A 17344-nucleotide genomic window follows, 5' to 3' on the forward strand; every position below is an offset into this window, starting at 1 on the left:
GTACCTTCTACTTAACCGACGGACAACAATAACTGACAATAACACTTAGTACAATGTCGAGGGTCCTCACCTCGACCCCGACGCCTTGTGCTGGTTCACCCAACGCCTGAGCAGCGACCTGTGCCGCATCACCGCGTCCCTCTCGCGTTCCTCCGCCCTGTCCCACGCGTCGTTGAACGCGACGGTGCACTCCGCGCCGCCGCCGGCGCTCACGCAGTCGAGCTCATCCTCCGCCGCGGTGGCGAGCTCGCTGATGCGATCGGCGCGCGCCTTCTTGACGGCCGCCTTGGCGATGAGGCGCTCCTCCTGCGCGCCGGTTCCCGACGCCAACGCCGCGAGCTTCGCGGCCTCGATCTCCTCCGCCGCCTCGAGGTACCGTTCCGTGCATTTTGATTGCTCGGATGAGTTTGACGCGTTGAGGACGCATTCCGTCTCAGCCTCCTCGGCGGCGCGCTCCATCTCCCGCAGAGCGACGTACATGTCCGTGACGTTCGTCTTACCCTTCTTACCCGATGCGCCGGTGGTGTCCGCGCCCTTGGACGCCGCCGCGGCGCGCGTGACGACGACGATCGCGGCACCCGGGCGGCTGCGACGCGGGCCCGCAGCCGGGCGGTGGGCGGTGCGGGGGGAATGGAGCCGCGCGAGGGCGCGCGCGTGCGGCGCGATGGGCGAGCGAAGGACCGGCGTCGACATCGTCGCGATGCGTTGTTATGCGCGTGAAATGCGAGTGGTGTGCGCTGCGTTCGCGGGAGGAGGCGGGGGATGGACGCGGGTCAGCGTCGACGCGCTTCCGGGCCGGCGATCCGACGTGGATTGAAGGGGGTGAGAAAAGCGAGCCAATCCGGGCTGGGGTCACGAAGCGTCGCGGCGGTCGATGGACGATCCGCGGGGGGAAGTTCGGGCGATCCGAGCGCGACGCGCGTCTCGGGCGGGCTCGTGAAAGCGATCGCGGGCGTCGGGCGGCTCACCCGTGCGGGTGCGATGGCGCGGCGTGGTGCGTCGGCGGCTGTCGGGGCCCCGGATGGTTGGCAATGGTCCCGTTGCCGCGTCAGCGTATCATTCGCCGATTGGGATTGCTCCTGTCTGTGCTGATTGGGATCTCCAACGGCCAAGCTGCCAAGCTGATGAAAGGTGAGACTAGACTATCGATCAACTCCTCGCACTTCGGGTTCGTGTCACGAGCCAAGAGTTCCCCGTCGCGACGACGCGCGTCCAGCCCCGGACGCCCCGCCCCAGCGAAAGATCGAGCGCCGGGGGATGCCGATCTCACGGTCCCGCGCGTTGATCGCGTTTCGCGGCGAGTGCTGCTCGCGCACGCCCGGGGCGCTCGCCGCGACGTTCGCGGACAGGACCAAGACATTGTTGATTTGCCTCGGCGCATTGGCCTCCGGGGCGAATCGCTGCTCGACGGACACGAACTGCGCGAACGCGAGCTCGCTCGCGCGAAGCGCCGCCGCGGGGTGCGACGACCGGGGAACCTCGCGGCGCGAATATCGACCCGAAACATCGCCTCCCGCGGCTCACGACCGCCGGGGAGGCCTGGGCGACGGACCTTCGGTGGGAGGGTTGAGGTGCAGCGGTCGGTCGTCGGTGACATCGTCGTCGCGACACCCTTTGCGCTGGACGCGCGCGTCGCTCGTCGTTCTGGCGCTCCTGGCGTTGATCGTCGCGCCGGGGACGATCTTCGCGGTCGCCGCAGAGCCGGGCTCCGATCTCGCGCCCGTCAGGGGCCTTCGAAGACTGGCGGAAACCCCGAGCGGCGGCGGTGTGGAGTACCTGCAACGCGCCAAGCTGACCGCGAACGACGGCGCTTTTGATGACCAGTTCGGCAGGATCGTGTCGATCGACGGCGACACGATGGTGATCGGGGCGCATACGGACGACGACAAAGGATCCAACAGCGGGTCCGCGTACGTGTTCACGCGCGACACGGCCGGCGACCTCGCCTCCAACTGGACGCAGGTTGCCAAGCTGACCGCGGCCGACGGCGCTGCGGATGACAGGTTCGGCGACCGCGTGTCGATCGACGGCGACACGATGGTAATCGGGGCGTATAAGGACGACGACAAAGGATCCGGCAGCGGGTCCGCGTACGTGTTCACGCGCGACACGGCAGGCGACCTCGCCTCCAACTGGACGCAGGTTGCGAAGCTGACCGCGGGCGACGGCGCTGCGAATGACTTATTCGGCGGCAGCGTGTCGATCGACGGCGACACGATGGTGATCGGGACGTATAGGGACAACGACAAGGGATTCGACAGCGGGTCCGCGTACGTGTTCACGCGCGACACGGCCGGCGACCTCGCCTCCAACTGGACGCAGGTTGCCAAGCTGACCGCGGCCGACGGCGCTGCGTATGACTACTTCGGCTACAGCGTGTCGATCGACGGCGACACGATGGTGATCGGGGCGTATAGGGACGACGACAAGGGATCCTGGAGCGGGTCCGCGTACGTGTTCACGCGCGACACGGCCGGCGACCTCGCCTCCAACTGGACGCAGGTTGCCAAGCTGACCGCGGCCGACGGCGCTGCGAATGACTTATTCGGCTACAGCGTGTCGATCGACGGCGACACGATGGTGATCGGGGCGTATCAGGACGACGACAAGGGATCCTGGAGCGGGTCCGCGTACGTGTTCACGCGCGACACCGCCGGCGACCTCGCCTCCGGCTGGACGCAGGTTGCGAAGCTGACCGCGGGCGACGGCGCTGCGGATGACAGGTTCGGCTACAGCGTGTCGATCGACGGCGACACGATGGTGATCGGGACGTATACGGACGACGACAAAGGATCCGGCAGCGGGTCCGCGTACGTGTTCACGCGCGACACGGCAGGCGACCTCGCCTCCAACTGGACGCAGGTTGCCAAGCTGACCGCGGCCGACGGCGCTGCGAATGACTACTTCGGCTACAGCGTGTCGATTGACGGCGACACGATGGTAATCGGGGCGTATAAGGACGACGACAAGGGATCCTACAGCGGGTCCGCGTACGTGTTCACGTTACCATCTCCTTGTGACGCATCATCACCCCCAGCCAACGGCGCAGTCGGAAACTGCACCAGCTCTTTATCGAGCGGCTCGTCGTGCACCCCCAGCTGCGACTCCAGCTACGCCCTGTCCGGCACCAGGTCTTGCAGCAACGGCACACTCACGGACACCGCAGCGTGCACGGCTAAGCCTTCCTCGCCGACAAAGTCTCCGAGCGAGAAGTTCAAGGAGGCGGAGGAGAAAGCCTTGAAGACCCGCGACGCCATGCTCGACGGCGTCACCGACGCGAGGCTGAAGAAAAAAGCCAAGGTGCTCGCCGACGCGGCAATCAGCGGGAAGAAGGTGAGGAAAATGGTCGCCAAACTGTCAGCCGCGAACAAGGACAAGGCGTGCTCGGACTACTACACCAAGGCCGGACTCTCAAGCTCACTCGGCGCGTGCATCGCGACGGCGGCATCCAGGCGTCGAGCTCTCACCGCGACGACGTACGACGTCTCGATTTTTTTCAGCGAGGCTGAGATCGACGAAGCGGCGATGACCGCCGCCGAGAACTCTCTCAAGGCTGAGGGTGTCACCGGGGTCGCGACGACGAACGGCATCGACCCCATCGATGAACTCAAGACGATCGACGGCGTGAGTTCGAGTGCCCTGGAGACCTTCAAGACGGACGCGGCCGCGGCGGCTAGCCTCGCGCCCCCCTCGCCGCCTCCACCCCCCGTCTCTTCGCCGCCGCCGCCGCCGCCGCCGTCCCCTCCCCCAAAGCTCGTCGTCGACGACGACGACGCGGCACACGCGCCGCGTGACATTCTCGGCGCACTACTGCTCGCGTGCGTGTCACTTCTCTTGTATTAAAATCTGTAACAACGCTGTTAATCGAGCGCACACGCATCGCCCCCGTCGACGGAAGGTTCGCGCGCGTCTCGACGCACTGAGACACGCAAAGACGTCGCCGCCTCACCGTCACTAGCTAGAGTCACGCGTCAATCCTCGTCCGAGTCCGGAGGAACCTGCCCGTCGTACGCGTCGAACGTCACCACCTCGTTCATGTCCCCGAGCATCCCGGTGTAGTGCCTGAGCCGCCCGGGGATCCGGAACGGCGCCCTGCGAGTGACACGCGCGCGAGACGTCGTCGAACCGAACCTCCGCGTCGTCGTCGGCGGAGCGTATCCGGAGGCGTACGCGCCGTCCCTGTTGAGCGACTGGGGTGCCGACTGGGGTGCCGAGTGGGGTGCCGAGTGGGGCGCCGGGTAGTCCGACGACGGCGCCGATTGGTCCGTCGCGGGAGTCTCCCTCGACGCCGACGGCTGCTCCGTCCCAAACGACGACGAGCCGAGGCTGACCCTCGGGGATCCCCGCGTGGAACCGAGCCCGGCCCGACCGACCCCGCCTTTGCCGCCCGGTGCCGACTTTTGTCCCCCGGCTCTCGCCCTCGTGCTCGTGTGCTCCACGCACTTGAAAATCTGACCGTCGGTGCCCGCGAAACTGACGCCGCTGGGCAGCTCCATCAGCGCCGCCTGCAGCGCCACCAAAAACCTGTTGTTCGCCCTCAGCTTCTTCTCAAACTCGCTCGCGTTGAACGCCAGCTGGTAGAAGCAGGTTATGTGGCACTTGAGCGGGTCGCGCATCTCGCGGCAGTACACGGTGAAGGAACCGTGGGTGTAGTTGGCCTGTTAAAAAAAAACCACGTCAGTCTACAAAATGCCCATACGAAAATGAAAATAAACTCACCGGGTCCGAGTCGATGTGCGCCGCCATCGCGTTTTGCACGTGGTCGATGTCAGCCTGGGTGACGCCCATGTCGACGTTGAACGTGGTGTTCATCCACAGCGGCGGCGACCTCGACAGGTTGAAGATCCTCGCGTCCAGCACGGTGGACACCGGGAGGAAGATCACCTCGCCCCAAAAGTTCACAACGACGAAAAAGCTCAGCCCCAGCTCGCGAACCTGCAGAATCTCCCCGTCGACCCTGATCCAGTCCCCGACGCCGAAAGGGTTCGTGTAAAATATCATAAGCAGCGCCCTGAACATCGTCGCCGCGGTGGTGCCAAACACGAACGCGGTGGCGAGCACCGCGGAGGATACCAGCACCCATATCCCCGCCACGTCTACGTTGAAGATGCCGAGCGACACGAAGAGCACCACGACGGCGAGGACGGCGCCGATCATCACCCCGACGTTGTTCACCAGATCGCTCGTGTCGGAGAGGGTCTTGCCGAGAGCCTCGCGTTCGGCGTAGATCTTGCGCATGGCGCTCGCGACGTTGCCTTCGGACAGCGCTCGGACGCCGCAGTCGGCGCCCCCGACGAGGGCAAACGCCTCCTCAACCTGTAAAAAAAAAAAACCACGTCATTCTAATTACCCATACGGGATATGATGATTAAAATAAACTCACCTTGTCGCCCTCGACGAAATCCGCGACAGCCTCGGGGGTGACGAACGGCTGACCGGGCCTGCGAAGGTGGTTGAACATCATCGCCGCCGCGGCGTCCGCGGCGCGTTCCGTCTCGGTGTCCCCCTGGCCCCCGCCCGGGTGGGAAACGGAAGGGACGCCCTGTTCACACACACAAAAAAAACCACGTCAGACTAATTGCTCATGCAAAGATTAAAATAAACTCACCTGCGACAGCGGCATCGCGGGCGTCGCTCGAGGCTCGTACCCGGGCGATCCCGGTTTTCCCGCGGAATCCATCCGTTTCGGTCGCAGCTTCTGCATCGCCCGCGTCGTCTTGCGAAAGGGGAGCGAGAACAAGCCCTTCTTGACGTGCCTCGCGGCGGCGTTGACCATCGCGATTGGGACGTCTCCGGCGCCGAGGGTGCCCACCTCGGCGGACCCCAGCGCCTTGGCGGCTTCCGCCCCCGACGGTTCGTTCCACGCGGAGACGTTACTGCCGTCCGACATGGAACCCTCCCGTTCGTTGTCCGAGGACGCATTCGACGACTGATCGTGGTTGTGGTGGCCGTTACGGGCGTTACGCTCGGCGTCGGCGTCGGAGCCCTCGGCGACGGGCGCGAGGTCGACCCCGCCGCCGCCAGCTGTGCCAGCCTCGGCGCCGTCCGTGAACTGCACGTGCATGAGCGAGGGCCTCTCCCCGTGCGACCCGTTCACACCGTGCGGGTTATCACACGACACGTCCGAACGCACGGTGTCGAACGGGGAGTAATCCGAACCCCCGCCGTCCGAATCCAAGCTGCGGTCGCGGCGGTGCGTCGCTCGTTGCGCGAGCGCGGCGAGAGAACCCTCGCTCGCGCCGCGTCGCATGCCGCCGTTGCCGAGTGCGACGCCTCCCGCGACGCCTCCCCCCCGCTCGTGGGTGGTTAGGTTGTCCGACCCGTCCTTCTTCTTCAGCCGTTCCTGGTCCCGCCGCCGCTGACGCAGCGCCCCCCGCACCAGCTTCCACGCCTTTCCCTGGCCCTTCGCCGGCCGCGGACGAGGTCGAATCGGCGGCCCCGCCAGCTTCTTCAGGATGTTCTCCTGCCGCACGGTGGTGTGAAGCTGCTCCCAGAACGTGCTCGAGTGCAGCCTGGACGTGAGGTTCTTCACGCCGAGCGAGTGTATGAGCGCGGCGAAGAGCACGAGGCACGCCGTGGCGAAAGCCTGTGAATAAAAAACCACGTCATCAGTCAAATTGCCCATACGAAAATATGGGAAAATAAACTCACCTTTGTCGTCGTCTCGTGAACCCCTCCACTCAACACCGGCCTCACGAGCGTCGCCCACGACACCGTGATCCCGATCATCAAAAGCAACCGCTTGAGCGGCGCCCTCAGGACGTGCAGGTAGTACACCACGGATTTCAGCGTCGTCGCCTGACCTGTTAACAAAAAACCACGTCAGTCTAATTGCCCATACAAAGATTAAAATAAACTCACCGCCGTGCGCCCTGTGGTGTTCCAGTCGGCGTTGCTGGTCGGTCGACGCCGGTGACGCGTCGGTTCCGTCCGTCGACGCGTCTCTCGCGAGCCTGTCGAGCGCGTATATGGTGGTGTTGACGAGCCAACGCGCGAGGAATCGGCCTGGGTCGAAGGGTCGACGGGGAGGGCGCGGTCAGTCGGAACGGATTGACGGTTTCGGGTGCCCTGAAAAAACGTGGGTGCCGAGGCTTGGGATAACCGCCGACGGAATGTTCCAATGGGTTCGTCGGACGCACCGAGCAGGATGCACGCGACGAACAGCATCCATCGCCACGCGTTCTCCTCGTCCCCCACCGTCTTCTTCTTCCTCGGGTCGTCGCTCAGCAGCATCTTCGCGCGGACCCACATCGCCACTCCGAGGAGCACCACGCCCAGGATGAGGTCCGTCTTGCCGAGTATCCAGTACAGCGCCAGCCGCGCGAGCTCCCTCTGGTCGGTGCACAACCCGGCCTCGTCCTCGTCGTCGGTGACGTCGGTATTGTCCTCCTTGTCCACGTCGTCGCCGTTCGGGTGATGCGCGCCGGCGCTCCTGTCCAACGAGCCCCGGCGGCTGGCCGCGCCGGTCTTCCCCGTGCCGTCGCCGCCCTGGAAGGAGATGGAGACTTTTTGAAGGCTGCCCACCGCCGCGTCCACCGCCGACGCGCTCGGTCGCTTCTTGCCCACCGACGTCTCGCCCAGCCACAGTCTCACGTCGTCGGACTTGGCATCCTTAGAGAGAGTCGTATCGGGTCGCATCGACCCCGGAACGCTCATCGCGACGGGCGTGCGCGCGGCGGAGTTCGCAACGCGCTTATAACCGTCACGTGCACGAGGGGGGACGGCAGCCACGCGTTTTCTGGCTCGGGCTCTTTTCTCGGCGGTTTTCCGAGACTCGGTTTTGGATGCAAAATACTCGTAGTACCGCGTATAAGTTTGCGGTATACGCGCACATGTTTTCGTGGTTAGAAAAAAAAGGAAAATCGCGCGGCGAACAAGAGGAGTCGAAAGCACCTCTCTTTCAAACGTCGTGGTCAGATTCGACCGCGCCATGGCGCAGTCCCCCGCGAGGAGCCCCGCGACGCGCGCGCGTCAGCGAACGCACGACGACGAGATATCCCGCGCGATGGATAAGGCCATGCGGGCCCGGTCCGAGACGTACGAGCAGTTCGCCGCCAGGTTCCCCACGGCGACCGCGCCCGGATCCCTCCCGGGCGGAGGAGTCCCGCCCTCCGAGCTCAGGAACATCATGCGCGACGCCGACGACGATGAACTCGCGCGCTACGCCGTCGATCGAGCGCGCATCGACGCGGAACTCGCGCGGCTCAACGGCCCGGCGATTCCGGACCCGAACAAGACGGACGAGGAGTTCGAGGCGGAGCTCGCGCAGTTCCGCGCGTTCGCCGAGGAGTTTGGCGCATTCACGAAGGCTTTCGACGAGGACGGCATCCCGCGCGGCGATCGCGCCGCGCCGTTCGCGCGCACGGCCGGCGGCAGCGCGGACGACGCGAACGCCAGGATGGTGGCGGAGTTTAAGGCTGCCGTCATGAAGGGCGACGCGGATTACGGCGCGACGGGGTCCAGGGACGACGACCTGCGTGTAAGGGCCCCCGTCGAGGGCGCCCACGGCAATAACGACGGTGATTCGAATCCTACGGAGCCGCCGCGCTCGCGAAGGTCCGCGTTCGCCGTGGACCGCAACGGCGCGCTGCTCACCGTGGACACCGCATCGTCGTCGCATCAAACGTTTGTGCATCCCTTCGATCCGAACAAGCCGCCGTCGGACCTCGACACGGACGACGTGAGCGAGGGCGACGTGCCGTTTTTTCTCGAGTCGCCGAAGATGGCGAAATTCGACAACTGGGTCCCCGACGAGGACACGTCGGAAGATGAACCGTCGGAAGAGGAATCTGAAGAGTCGGAAGGTTCGAAGCCCGCGTCGTCGTCCGACGACACCGACGACTCCGAGTACGAGGACGACGTCGAAGCCGCCGCGATGGAGGAGGAGAAGCGCCTGAAGGCTGAGATGGTTCCGATCCTCGGCGGGCTTCGGGGCGGCGGCGGCGTCGGCGGCGAGAAACCTTCGTTGAAGGGATACGGCTCCACCTCGCTCGCGGCGCCCGCGTCGGCCGACGCGGTCGCGTCCCCCGCGGCGCCGCTCAGGCCCCTCACGACCGTGACGGGGGGGTACGGCAGCGGCGGCGTGAGCCCGAGCGCTGAGGCTGCGGCGAGCCGGACGTCCCCGTTCGTCACGGTCAAGGGCGATGCCCACGAGGACGACGACGATGAGGAGGACGATGAGGAGAACGAGGGGAGGGCCAGTTCGGGTATGCTGAAGCGCGCGAGGCGGCGTCTCAGGGGTCCCGGTCGATGGGCCGTCGACGACGACGCCGAGGACGCCAAAGCCAAAGCCGACGAAAAGTCAAAGCCGAACCCCGCCGTGAACGTGGACCTGGTGATGTTCAAGATCAAGTGCGGCAAGTGCGCGGCGACGCTGAAGATCCCCGCGGGGGTGGACGTTTTTCGGTGCCCCAAGTGCGCGGCGAAGCTTCGCGTGCCCGTCGCCTCGGGCGGGGCCGCCGGCGGGGCCTTCGCGGGAAAACCCGAGAAGGAGAAGCAGAAGGAGAAGGAGCCGCCGGCGAGGACGTCGCCCGGGCGCGCGGCGAAGGAACTGTCGGAGGTTGCGAAGGCGACGCGCGACGTCATCGACAGGCACAGGACGGAACGGGCGAGGGAGGCGAGGCGGGAGGCGCTGGGGGAGTCGAGGGCGGAGCTCGTTCGACACGTGGAATTTTCAAAGTCGCTGGAGGACGTCATCGACGAGATGTGCAGGCAGGTGAGCGCCAGGACGGGGGTGGCGGCGGGGGCGTGAGCGTCAGGGTGGTGGTTGAAAGGAGAGGTTGCGTAGTTAGTGGCGGGGGTTTGTGAAGATGCGTTTTCGATTTCGTCCCTCTCGACGTCGTCACGAGCGACGATTGGATTGACGCCGTACTTGACCGCGTCATCCCCGACTCATCCCTCGTTTCGTTGGATGTTCGCTGAGATGATGCTTAACATTATCACGAAAGTGAAGGGATGAGTCGGAGATGAATATTGGATACCCATCCACGAGTCTCCTCGAACTATTCACGTCAAGCGGTTCAAGTATGGCGTCGTGGTGCTCGCGTGGCGTATGAAAAGAGGCCGACTCGCCGCGCGCGGCAGCAGGAGGAAGAGCGCTGAAGACGTGCACACAGTTTCCGCGTCCGTGTCTCCGTTGCTCAAACTCTGGACGACGCCTGCGTCGACGGAACCTTCTCCGCGCGTAGAGCCGAAACACCCGACGCGTGGAGAAGGTTCAACCATGGACAAGCAGGTGTGTCCAGAAGACACCGCGAAGAAGTCGCAACGAAGCCACAGAACACCACGAAGCCGGGAAACTGTGTCGTGTCTTCCCCCTGCAGCCGCGCGGCGAGCGCGAGCCCCTCGCGAATCCGCCCCAAAAAGCACTCACGGCACCCACGCAAACTCGGCGCACTCCCTGTCCCCCACCGCCGCATCCCTCGCGCTCAGCTCCGCGGCGACGTTGATCACCACCACCGGCGATCCGCAGTGGTGGACGCAGTAGTTTGTCACCGAGCCGGTGACCAGCTCCCGCAGCGTTCCCTTGCCGTGGCGGGCCATCGCGACGCACGCGGCGTTCGTCGCGGCGGCCACCTCGCAGACGAGCTCGCCAACCTTGGCGCATGCGGTGTCGTACGCGGCGACTGCGACGATTGGGGTGGGTGTATCAGGGTTTGGGGTTAACACTTAAAAAAATAACGACACGGCTCACCCTCGAAGCACGCGACGTCCTCCGGGAGTCCAAACTCGAGAAGGCGCGGGAGGTACTCGCGTCGCATGCGCGCCTCGGCCTCGTCCAGCCACACGGCGGCGGCCTCGTCGTCCGCGGCGTTCGCCTGTGGGATGGGGGACCAGAGGCGGTGAAAAGTTTTGGTTTTTGGCTTTTGGCTTTTCTTCCTCGGGCGACGCGACTGACTCGGGGAGGATCGCTCCCCACCCGGGTTCCTCGGAAGGTGCGAGGGAAAACGCCCCTCGTATCGGGCGCGGATACGTCTCACGGGCAAAGACAACGACGACGACTGAACTCACCTCCGAGGGTTCGTACCCGAGCGCGTCCTCGCGCGCGCGTCGTCTCCATCCCGACCGAGGCACCACGTGAAGCAGCAAGAACGTGTCGCCGTCCCTGTAGAGGTTGTCGCAGCACCACTTGAGCACCGCGTCCGTCTCGATGCCGCGGCCGCCGTCCACCGGGAGGAGCACGACCCTCTCGTCGTTGACGTCTCCGACGTCCTTGAGCGTCTGGGCGAGGGGCGGGGAGGTTGGCGACGGCGAGGCGCGAAGGTGGTCCTGGAAATCGCGGGGAGCCGCGCCGCCGCCGGTCGGGGGTGTCCCGGGGGTGGCGCGCGGCTTGGTCATGACGCCGGGAGAGGGCGCGCGGGCGACGAGAGCGGACGTCTTCCCTCGCGCGTCCGGAGCGTGTGGGAAACGACAAAAGTCGCAGGGCGCGATGGGAACGCTCGGCGCGCGCAAATCAGTTGTGAAATCATCGAAACGGCCGAGAATGTAACAGCCCGGAAGAAAGACGTCCTCAGATCAGAAGGATCCGCGCGCGTCCACGCGCGTCACCTTCCCCGCGGCATCGCCGCGGCGGCCCGAGGGTTCCATCTCGAGCCCGTGATCACCCCCGAGGGGCCGCGACGCGTCACCGGGCCGTCCGTCGCGCGCGCGCGCGACGCCGATGCCCACGCGTTTTCATTCCCCGTTTCACGCGCTCTCGAGCGTCGAGGATATCCACGAGCACGTCTTCACCGGCCTCCTCCTCGTCTCCGACCTCGGATGGCTCCTCCTACTGCCCGCGGTTAACCCCGCGATGCTCATCGTGACCATCGCGTACTGCGCACACGTCGCGTGGACCACCGATCGCGTCGAGAACCCGCACGAGTCCGTCTTCTGGATCGCCACCCTGACCTGGTGCACCGGGAACGCGCTGTGGATGGCGAACGATTTCGAGACGGACGCGCCGGACGGCATCCCGACCGTCGGCCACGTCTCGCACGTCGTCTCGCGGTGTTTGCTGTACGCCGCGGGCGCCGTGCTCGCCGCCGGGCTGGCGTTCGAGCTGTTCTACTTCGTTCACCTCAGGCACACGCCTCGATTCGTGGAAGCAGCGAAGGGAGCCGCGGCGGCTTTGGACGACGGGGGTGAAGCCGGCGACGGCGGCCGGAGCCTCTCCAGAAACCTTTCCGGAAAGGCGGTCGCGTTCGACGGCCCCGCGTTTCTCCCGAACGTCCTTCGCGTCGAGTCCCACGTCGAGTACGAGGGCGTGTCGCACGCGCTGTGGATCGCGAAGGACCTGTGCTGGTGGGCGTCTGTCGAGATTTTTCCGGGGCGAGTTTTTTTCCAGGCGACGACGGTGGCGGTTGCGACGGCGCTGCTGGCGCACAACGTCGACGCGGCGGTGCTGACGTGGCGGGGCGGCAACCTGATCGGGTTCGTCAACCAGGTCACGCTGCTCTGCTGGGTGTCCAGCTTCACGATCTGGTGCATGGGCGAGGTGTTTTGGGAAAAGTACGAGGGCGACACCACGGGCGACTTTACGTTTTTGACGAAGAAGCCGCGGCACTGGCTCTTCCTTCGGTGGTGGGCGAGTTGGGTGCTGACGATCGGCACGGTCTTCTTCTTCGGGTTCTGGGCGATCTACGCCTTCGTCGCGCGAGTGCCGGGCGCGAGCGGCGAGGACGACGACCGTTACGACCGTTACGACGAAGGCGAAGGCGCCGCGAAGGAGCCGCCGTCGCCGCCGGCTTCGGACGACCAGCCGCCGCCGAGCGAGACGGAAAGGCTCCTCCCGGATTTGTCCGACGGTGTGCCCGACGGCGTGTCCGACGGGTCCCGCGAGGGGTTCGGGAGCGAGCGGAGTCGCGACTGGTGAGTAGGCGTCCAGGGAGCGGACGAACGGACGAACGTTCCTCCGTCCCGCCTCGAGTCGTCGTGTTGTAAATGTACGAGTAACACTTAGTTTATTTATTGATGAGCGTTATACTCTTCGCCGGCTACCCTCTGCTCCCCCGACGCGCCCTAAACCTTCCACCTCCCCTCACGCGAAGATTTCGCTCGCCATCGGCTGCTGCCCGTACGCCGCTCTCCACGACGGGGGTATCGTCCATCGAACGCGAGCCGATCCGTCATTTGTCGTTTTTTCGTCGATTTTTTCACCCGCCGGGGCTCGGATCTCGACGCCCCCGCGATCGAGGCCGAGCCCGAGCACACCCGCGACGGCGTCCGCCATCGCCGCCGCGTCCTCCGTGTTGTCCCCCTCCGAGCACGTGGCGATGAGCGCGACGGCGGTGACGTTCGCGGCGCGAAGCGCGCGCATCAGCGACCACGGCGGAAGCGCGCGATCGCGGTCTTCGTCGTCGCGAGTTTTTTGGTCGGCGGTGGCTCCCCCCCCCCCGCCGCCGCTCGTCTTTCGGTGCGCGATCCCGGCGGCGACGCATCGATCGTCGGGCGCGTCCGACGCGGTGACGTGTTGGAAGGACGTCCCGCCGATCTCACCCGGCGCCTTGGCCTCCGTCGACGGCGCCGACGCCAGCACGACAACCTCCGCGAACCCTCGGTCGGCGATCCATTCGGCGACGTCCGCCGCGAACGATCGCTGCGACCCCAGCGTCACCTCCGCGCGTTGCTGCGCGAGGCACAGCGCGCCGCCCCCACCTCCTCCGACGCGGTACACCTCCATCCCGAGCGCGATGTGCCCACCCCCCGGGCCGTCGCCCTCGTCGCTCGCGAAAGCGTCGCGGCCGACGCACGGGAGCAGCGCGGGATGATCGAGGCACCCGATACGCCTCGCGCCCGTCACGGACGCGACGAGGAGGTCCGTCGCGAGCTGCCCGACGTTGCCGTGCGATACCACCGGTAAGATGAGCGTGTCGCCCGCGAACGATACCGCGCGCGGCGCGTCCAGCGCGGGATGGAACTCCATGGCTGCGGGACGACGCTCGCGCTCGCGCCACCGGCTGTGCGCGCGTCAACGAGGAGATCTGGGCGAGCACCGGTCGGGAGCTGCTCTGACCACGGATCACTCTCACCTTCGTGGACTAAAAAGCCGTGTTTTCGCGCTCGCCCCCCTCCACCTCACAACTCACCCGCACGCCAACGACCGCGCGGATTCGGTCACGCGCCGCCTGCCGTCTCCGCGCGGGAGGTGTACTCGTCTGGTTTGTCGCGGCCCGGGCGCACGTGGACGCAACCCGGGCGCTTGGTCTCTTATTTCCCGGTGTCGAACGCGGATTCCTCCGCCTCGTGGCCCGCACCGGCGACGCCCGCGGGGCAGGTGAACCCCTCGCGCTCGCAATTCGACGGACGCGCGTCGTCGTGTCGCGCAGCTCAGACGCCGGATCCCGCGAACCTTCGTCGCGAGGGTGGCTCCGCTACCCCACCCGAGCGTGTGCGGGCTTCTCCATGCTGGGTTTATTTTCCAGAATCCGCGAGCGGAGGCTGCCGCCTTCAATTACCTGCAGCGATGGGGAAAGGCCACCCGCTGCTATTGTGAACTCCCGCGCCGCGGGCTTCGGCGACTTGCTCGTCGCCCTCGCGTGCGTCGCGTGCTTCACCTTCGTCGCGTTCGAGCCCCTCTCGGGCGAAGAATTCAACGACGCCCCAAACATCCCAGCCGCCCACGGGGCTCAGGTGAGCGTGCGCCGATCACTCCTGGCATCGGCGGTCTGGACCCAGGTGGGCGCCGACATCGACGGCGAGGCTGCGGGCGACGGATCCGGGTCGTCGGTATCGATGTCCTCGGACGGCGCGCGCGTGGCGATCGGCGCCGGTGCCGGCCACGTGCGCGTGTTTGCCGAGAGCGGCGGGACATGGACCCAGGTGGGTGCCGATATCAACGGCGAGGCTGCGTACGCGGTATCGATGTCCTCGGACGGCACGCGCGTGGCGATCGGCGCCGGTGCCGGCCACGTGCGCGTGTTTGCCGAGAGCGGCGGGACATGGACCCAGGTGGGTGCCGATATCAACTTCGAGGCTGCGAACGCGGTATCGATGTCCTCGGACGGCACACGCGTGGCTATCGGCGCATATAAGAACGGCGATGCTTTCTCGAATGCGGGCAAGGTGCGCGTGTACGAGGATATTGGCGGGACATGGACCCAGGTGGGGCTTGACATCAATGGCATGGCTTCGTGGGAGTGGTTCGGGCGATCGGCATCGATGTCCTCGGACGGCACGCGCATAGTGATCGGCGCTAACAATGGTAACTCCGCCTGGGGCCTTGCGCGCGTGTACGCGGAGAGCGCCGGGGCGTGGATCCAGGTAGGCGAGGACATCAACGGCAACATTTACCGGGGGGACTTCGGGCGGTCGGTATCGATGTCTGCGGATGGCACGCGCGTGGTGATCGGTGGTGGAGGTCATTTAAATTGGCCCGGCACCACCAGAGGCTACGTGCGTGTGTACGAAGATGTTGGAGGGGCGTGGACCCTGGTGGGGGCTAGCATATTCGGTGAGGCTGAGGGTGACCGGTCCGGGAACTCGGTATCAATGTCCTCAGATGGCATGTTGGTGGCGATCGGTGCTTCCTACAACGACGGCACTGGCACTGACGCCGGCCATGTGCGCGTATTTTCCGAGGGCGGCGGGACATGGACCCAGGTGATAAACGACATCGATGGGGAGTCTGCGCAGGATCTGTCCGGGACCTCGGTATCGATGTCCTCTGACGGCACGCACTTTGCAATCGGCGCCCCTAACAATGATGGGACGAGCGGCTCCACATCAGATAACCGCGGCCACGTGCGCGTGTACCGTCTGCAATGGCCTTCATGTGACGCATCATCACCCCCAGTCAACGGCGGCGTGGGGTCCTGCACCAGCTCCCTCGCAAGCGGCTCGACGTGCCAGCCGACGTGCAACTCGGGGTACACGGTATCGGGGACATCATCATGCAGTGCTGGGACTCTGACTGCCGCGACGTGCTCTGCGAATCCATGCGATGCATCCATTGCTCCCACAAATGGGGCTGTTGGCGACTGCACTAGCACTCTTGAAAGTGGGTTGACATGCCAGCCGACGTGCGACTCGGGGTACACGGTATCGGGGACGTCATCATGCAGCGCCGGGACACTTACCGCGGCAACGTGCTCAGTGAATCCTTGCGATGCATCCAGCGCCATCACCAACGGCGCCCTGAACGACTGTACCTCGACCCTTGCACATGGATCTTCGTGCACGCCAGTCTGCAACACTGGCTATACGCTTTCAGGAACGAGGTCATGCAGCGCCGGCACCCTCACCAACACCGCTGTGTGCAACCCCGACGATTGCACTGCCTCACTGGACAATCCAAACAAAAACGGCGATGACGGTGTTTTCTACTGCATCAACGACGGCACTGTCAGCGGCACAACTGGGTCATGCTTGTGCACGGGATGCAAAGAGGGATACGGTGGAGCAAATTGTGAAACTGCAGGCGCATGCAGCGCCTCATCAGACTCGAGCAAGGATGGAAGTGACGGCACTTTTTACTGCATCAACGGCGGTACCGTCAGCGGGAGTGCTGAGTCGTGCGAGTGCACATGCAAACCTGAATACGAGGGAAAGAGCTGCCAGACCGCTAAAAGCTGCACAACGGAGCAGTATTTCGACGGCAGTGCATGCCAATCCTGCCCCACATACTCGAGCAGCACGGGCGGAACCTCGACTTCATGCACGTGCGCAGCCAACACATTCGCGTCCAAAAGTGGAAACACTTGGACCTGTGCAAACTGCACGGTCGGCGCGACCAAGGCGGCCGGCTCGGTAGTCCCCGGAACTGGAGGTGGGGAAAAGGAAAAGGACGTGTGTACAGCTCCCCCGACTCCCCCGACTGAGACGGAGAAGGAAAAAGCCGAAAAGACTCGCGATGCCATGCTCAGCGGCATCAAGAATGAGAAGATGAAGAAAAAAGCCAAGCTACTTGCCGACGCCGCCACCACCGGGAAGAAGGTGAGAAAGATGTCCGCCAAGCTCACAGCCCCGAACGAGGACACCGCTTGCTCGGACTACTATGCGAAGGCCGGACTCTCAAGCTCACTCGGCGCGTGCATCGCGACGGTGGCATCCAGGCGCCGAGGCCGTGCGCTCGCGGCGACGACGTACGATGTCTCGGTGTTTTTCAGCGACGCCGAGGTCGACGACTCGACGCTGACAGCCGCAACAAACGCCTTAAAGGCGGAAGGCATTTCCGTCGAGGTGAACGATGTTGATCCCATTGTCGAGCTCGGCACGATCGAAGGTGTGGACTCGAGCACACTGGAGACATTCAAGGCACAGGCGACCGCTGCTGCAGCGACGATGCCCCCGTCGCCGCCTCCACCCCCCGTCTCTTCGCCGCCACCGCCGCCTCCGCCGCCAGACCTCATCAAAGACGACGACGACC

At 65.3% G+C, this 17344-nt stretch overlaps 8 protein-coding genes across 8 annotated transcripts; 4 read left to right on the plus strand and 4 right to left on the minus strand.

Moving 5' to 3' along the window:
• Positions 1 to 13: 13 nt before the first annotated feature.
• On the minus strand, positions 14 to 995 carry MICPUN_53913 (predicted protein). The gene is made up of 2 exons (XM_002500257.1): positions 969 to 995; positions 14 to 737 (listed from the first exon to the last, which is right to left on the minus strand). The coding sequence occupies exon 2, from the start codon at positions 691 to 693 to the stop codon at positions 67 to 69; it is 627 nt and encodes a 208-aa protein (XP_002500303.1). The 5' UTR covers positions 694 to 737; positions 969 to 995; the 3' UTR covers positions 14 to 66.
• Positions 996 to 1257: 262 nt separating this feature from the next.
• Positions 1258 to 3843, plus strand: MICPUN_55684 (predicted protein; the record flags this gene model as incomplete). Its single annotated transcript, XM_002499763.1, has 1 exon — positions 1258 to 3843. One exon carries the CDS (start codon positions 1258 to 1260, stop codon positions 3841 to 3843), a length of 2586 nt encoding a protein of 861 aa, XP_002499809.1.
• On the minus strand, positions 3821 to 7932 carry MICPUN_55683 (small conductance mechanosensitive ion channel family; the record flags this gene model as incomplete). The annotated part of the gene is made up of 7 exons (XM_002500258.1): positions 3821 to 4658; positions 4720 to 5316; positions 5384 to 5542; positions 5609 to 6586; positions 6652 to 6803; positions 6862 to 7005; positions 7140 to 7932. The coding sequence occupies 7 exons, from the start codon at positions 7930 to 7932 to the stop codon at positions 3972 to 3974; spliced, it is 3510 nt and encodes a 1169-aa protein (XP_002500304.1). The 3' UTR covers positions 3821 to 3971.
• On the plus strand, positions 7931 to 9751 carry MICPUN_98663 (predicted protein; the record flags this gene model as incomplete). Its single annotated transcript, XM_002499764.1, has 1 exon — positions 7931 to 9751. One exon carries the CDS (start codon positions 7931 to 7933, stop codon positions 9749 to 9751), a length of 1821 nt encoding a protein of 606 aa, XP_002499810.1.
• A 617-nt stretch (positions 9752 to 10368) lies between these two features.
• On the minus strand, positions 10369 to 11337 carry MICPUN_55681 (predicted protein; the record flags this gene model as incomplete). Its single annotated transcript, XM_002500259.1, has 3 exons — positions 10369 to 10625; positions 10694 to 10817; positions 11011 to 11337. 3 exons carry the CDS (start codon positions 11335 to 11337, stop codon positions 10369 to 10371), a joined length of 708 nt encoding a protein of 235 aa, XP_002500305.1.
• A 322-nt stretch (positions 11338 to 11659) lies between these two features.
• On the plus strand, positions 11660 to 12853 carry MICPUN_55680 (predicted protein; the record flags this gene model as incomplete). The annotated part of the gene is made up of 1 exon (XM_002499765.1): positions 11660 to 12853. The coding sequence occupies one exon, from the start codon at positions 11660 to 11662 to the stop codon at positions 12851 to 12853; it is 1194 nt and encodes a 397-aa protein (XP_002499811.1).
• A 165-nt stretch (positions 12854 to 13018) lies between these two features.
• MICPUN_55679 (predicted protein) lies at positions 13019 to 13903 on the minus strand (the record flags this gene model as incomplete). Its single annotated transcript, XM_002500260.1, has 1 exon — positions 13019 to 13903. The coding sequence occupies one exon, from the start codon at positions 13901 to 13903 to the stop codon at positions 13019 to 13021; it is 885 nt and encodes a 294-aa protein (XP_002500306.1).
• Positions 13904 to 16833: 2930 nt separating this feature from the next.
• Positions 16834 to 17332, plus strand: MICPUN_107651 (predicted protein; the record flags this gene model as incomplete). The annotated part of the gene is made up of 1 exon (XM_002499766.1): positions 16834 to 17332. A coding segment is annotated over one exon (499 nt), but the record flags the coding sequence as incomplete, so codon positions are not given.
• Positions 17333 to 17344: the final 12 nt, after the last annotated feature.

This window comes from Micromonas commoda, chromosome 2, assembly GCF_000090985.2.
Source record: "Micromonas commoda chromosome 2, complete sequence".
Lineage (NCBI taxonomy): Eukaryota > Viridiplantae > Chlorophyta > Mamiellophyceae > Mamiellales > Mamiellaceae > Micromonas > Micromonas commoda.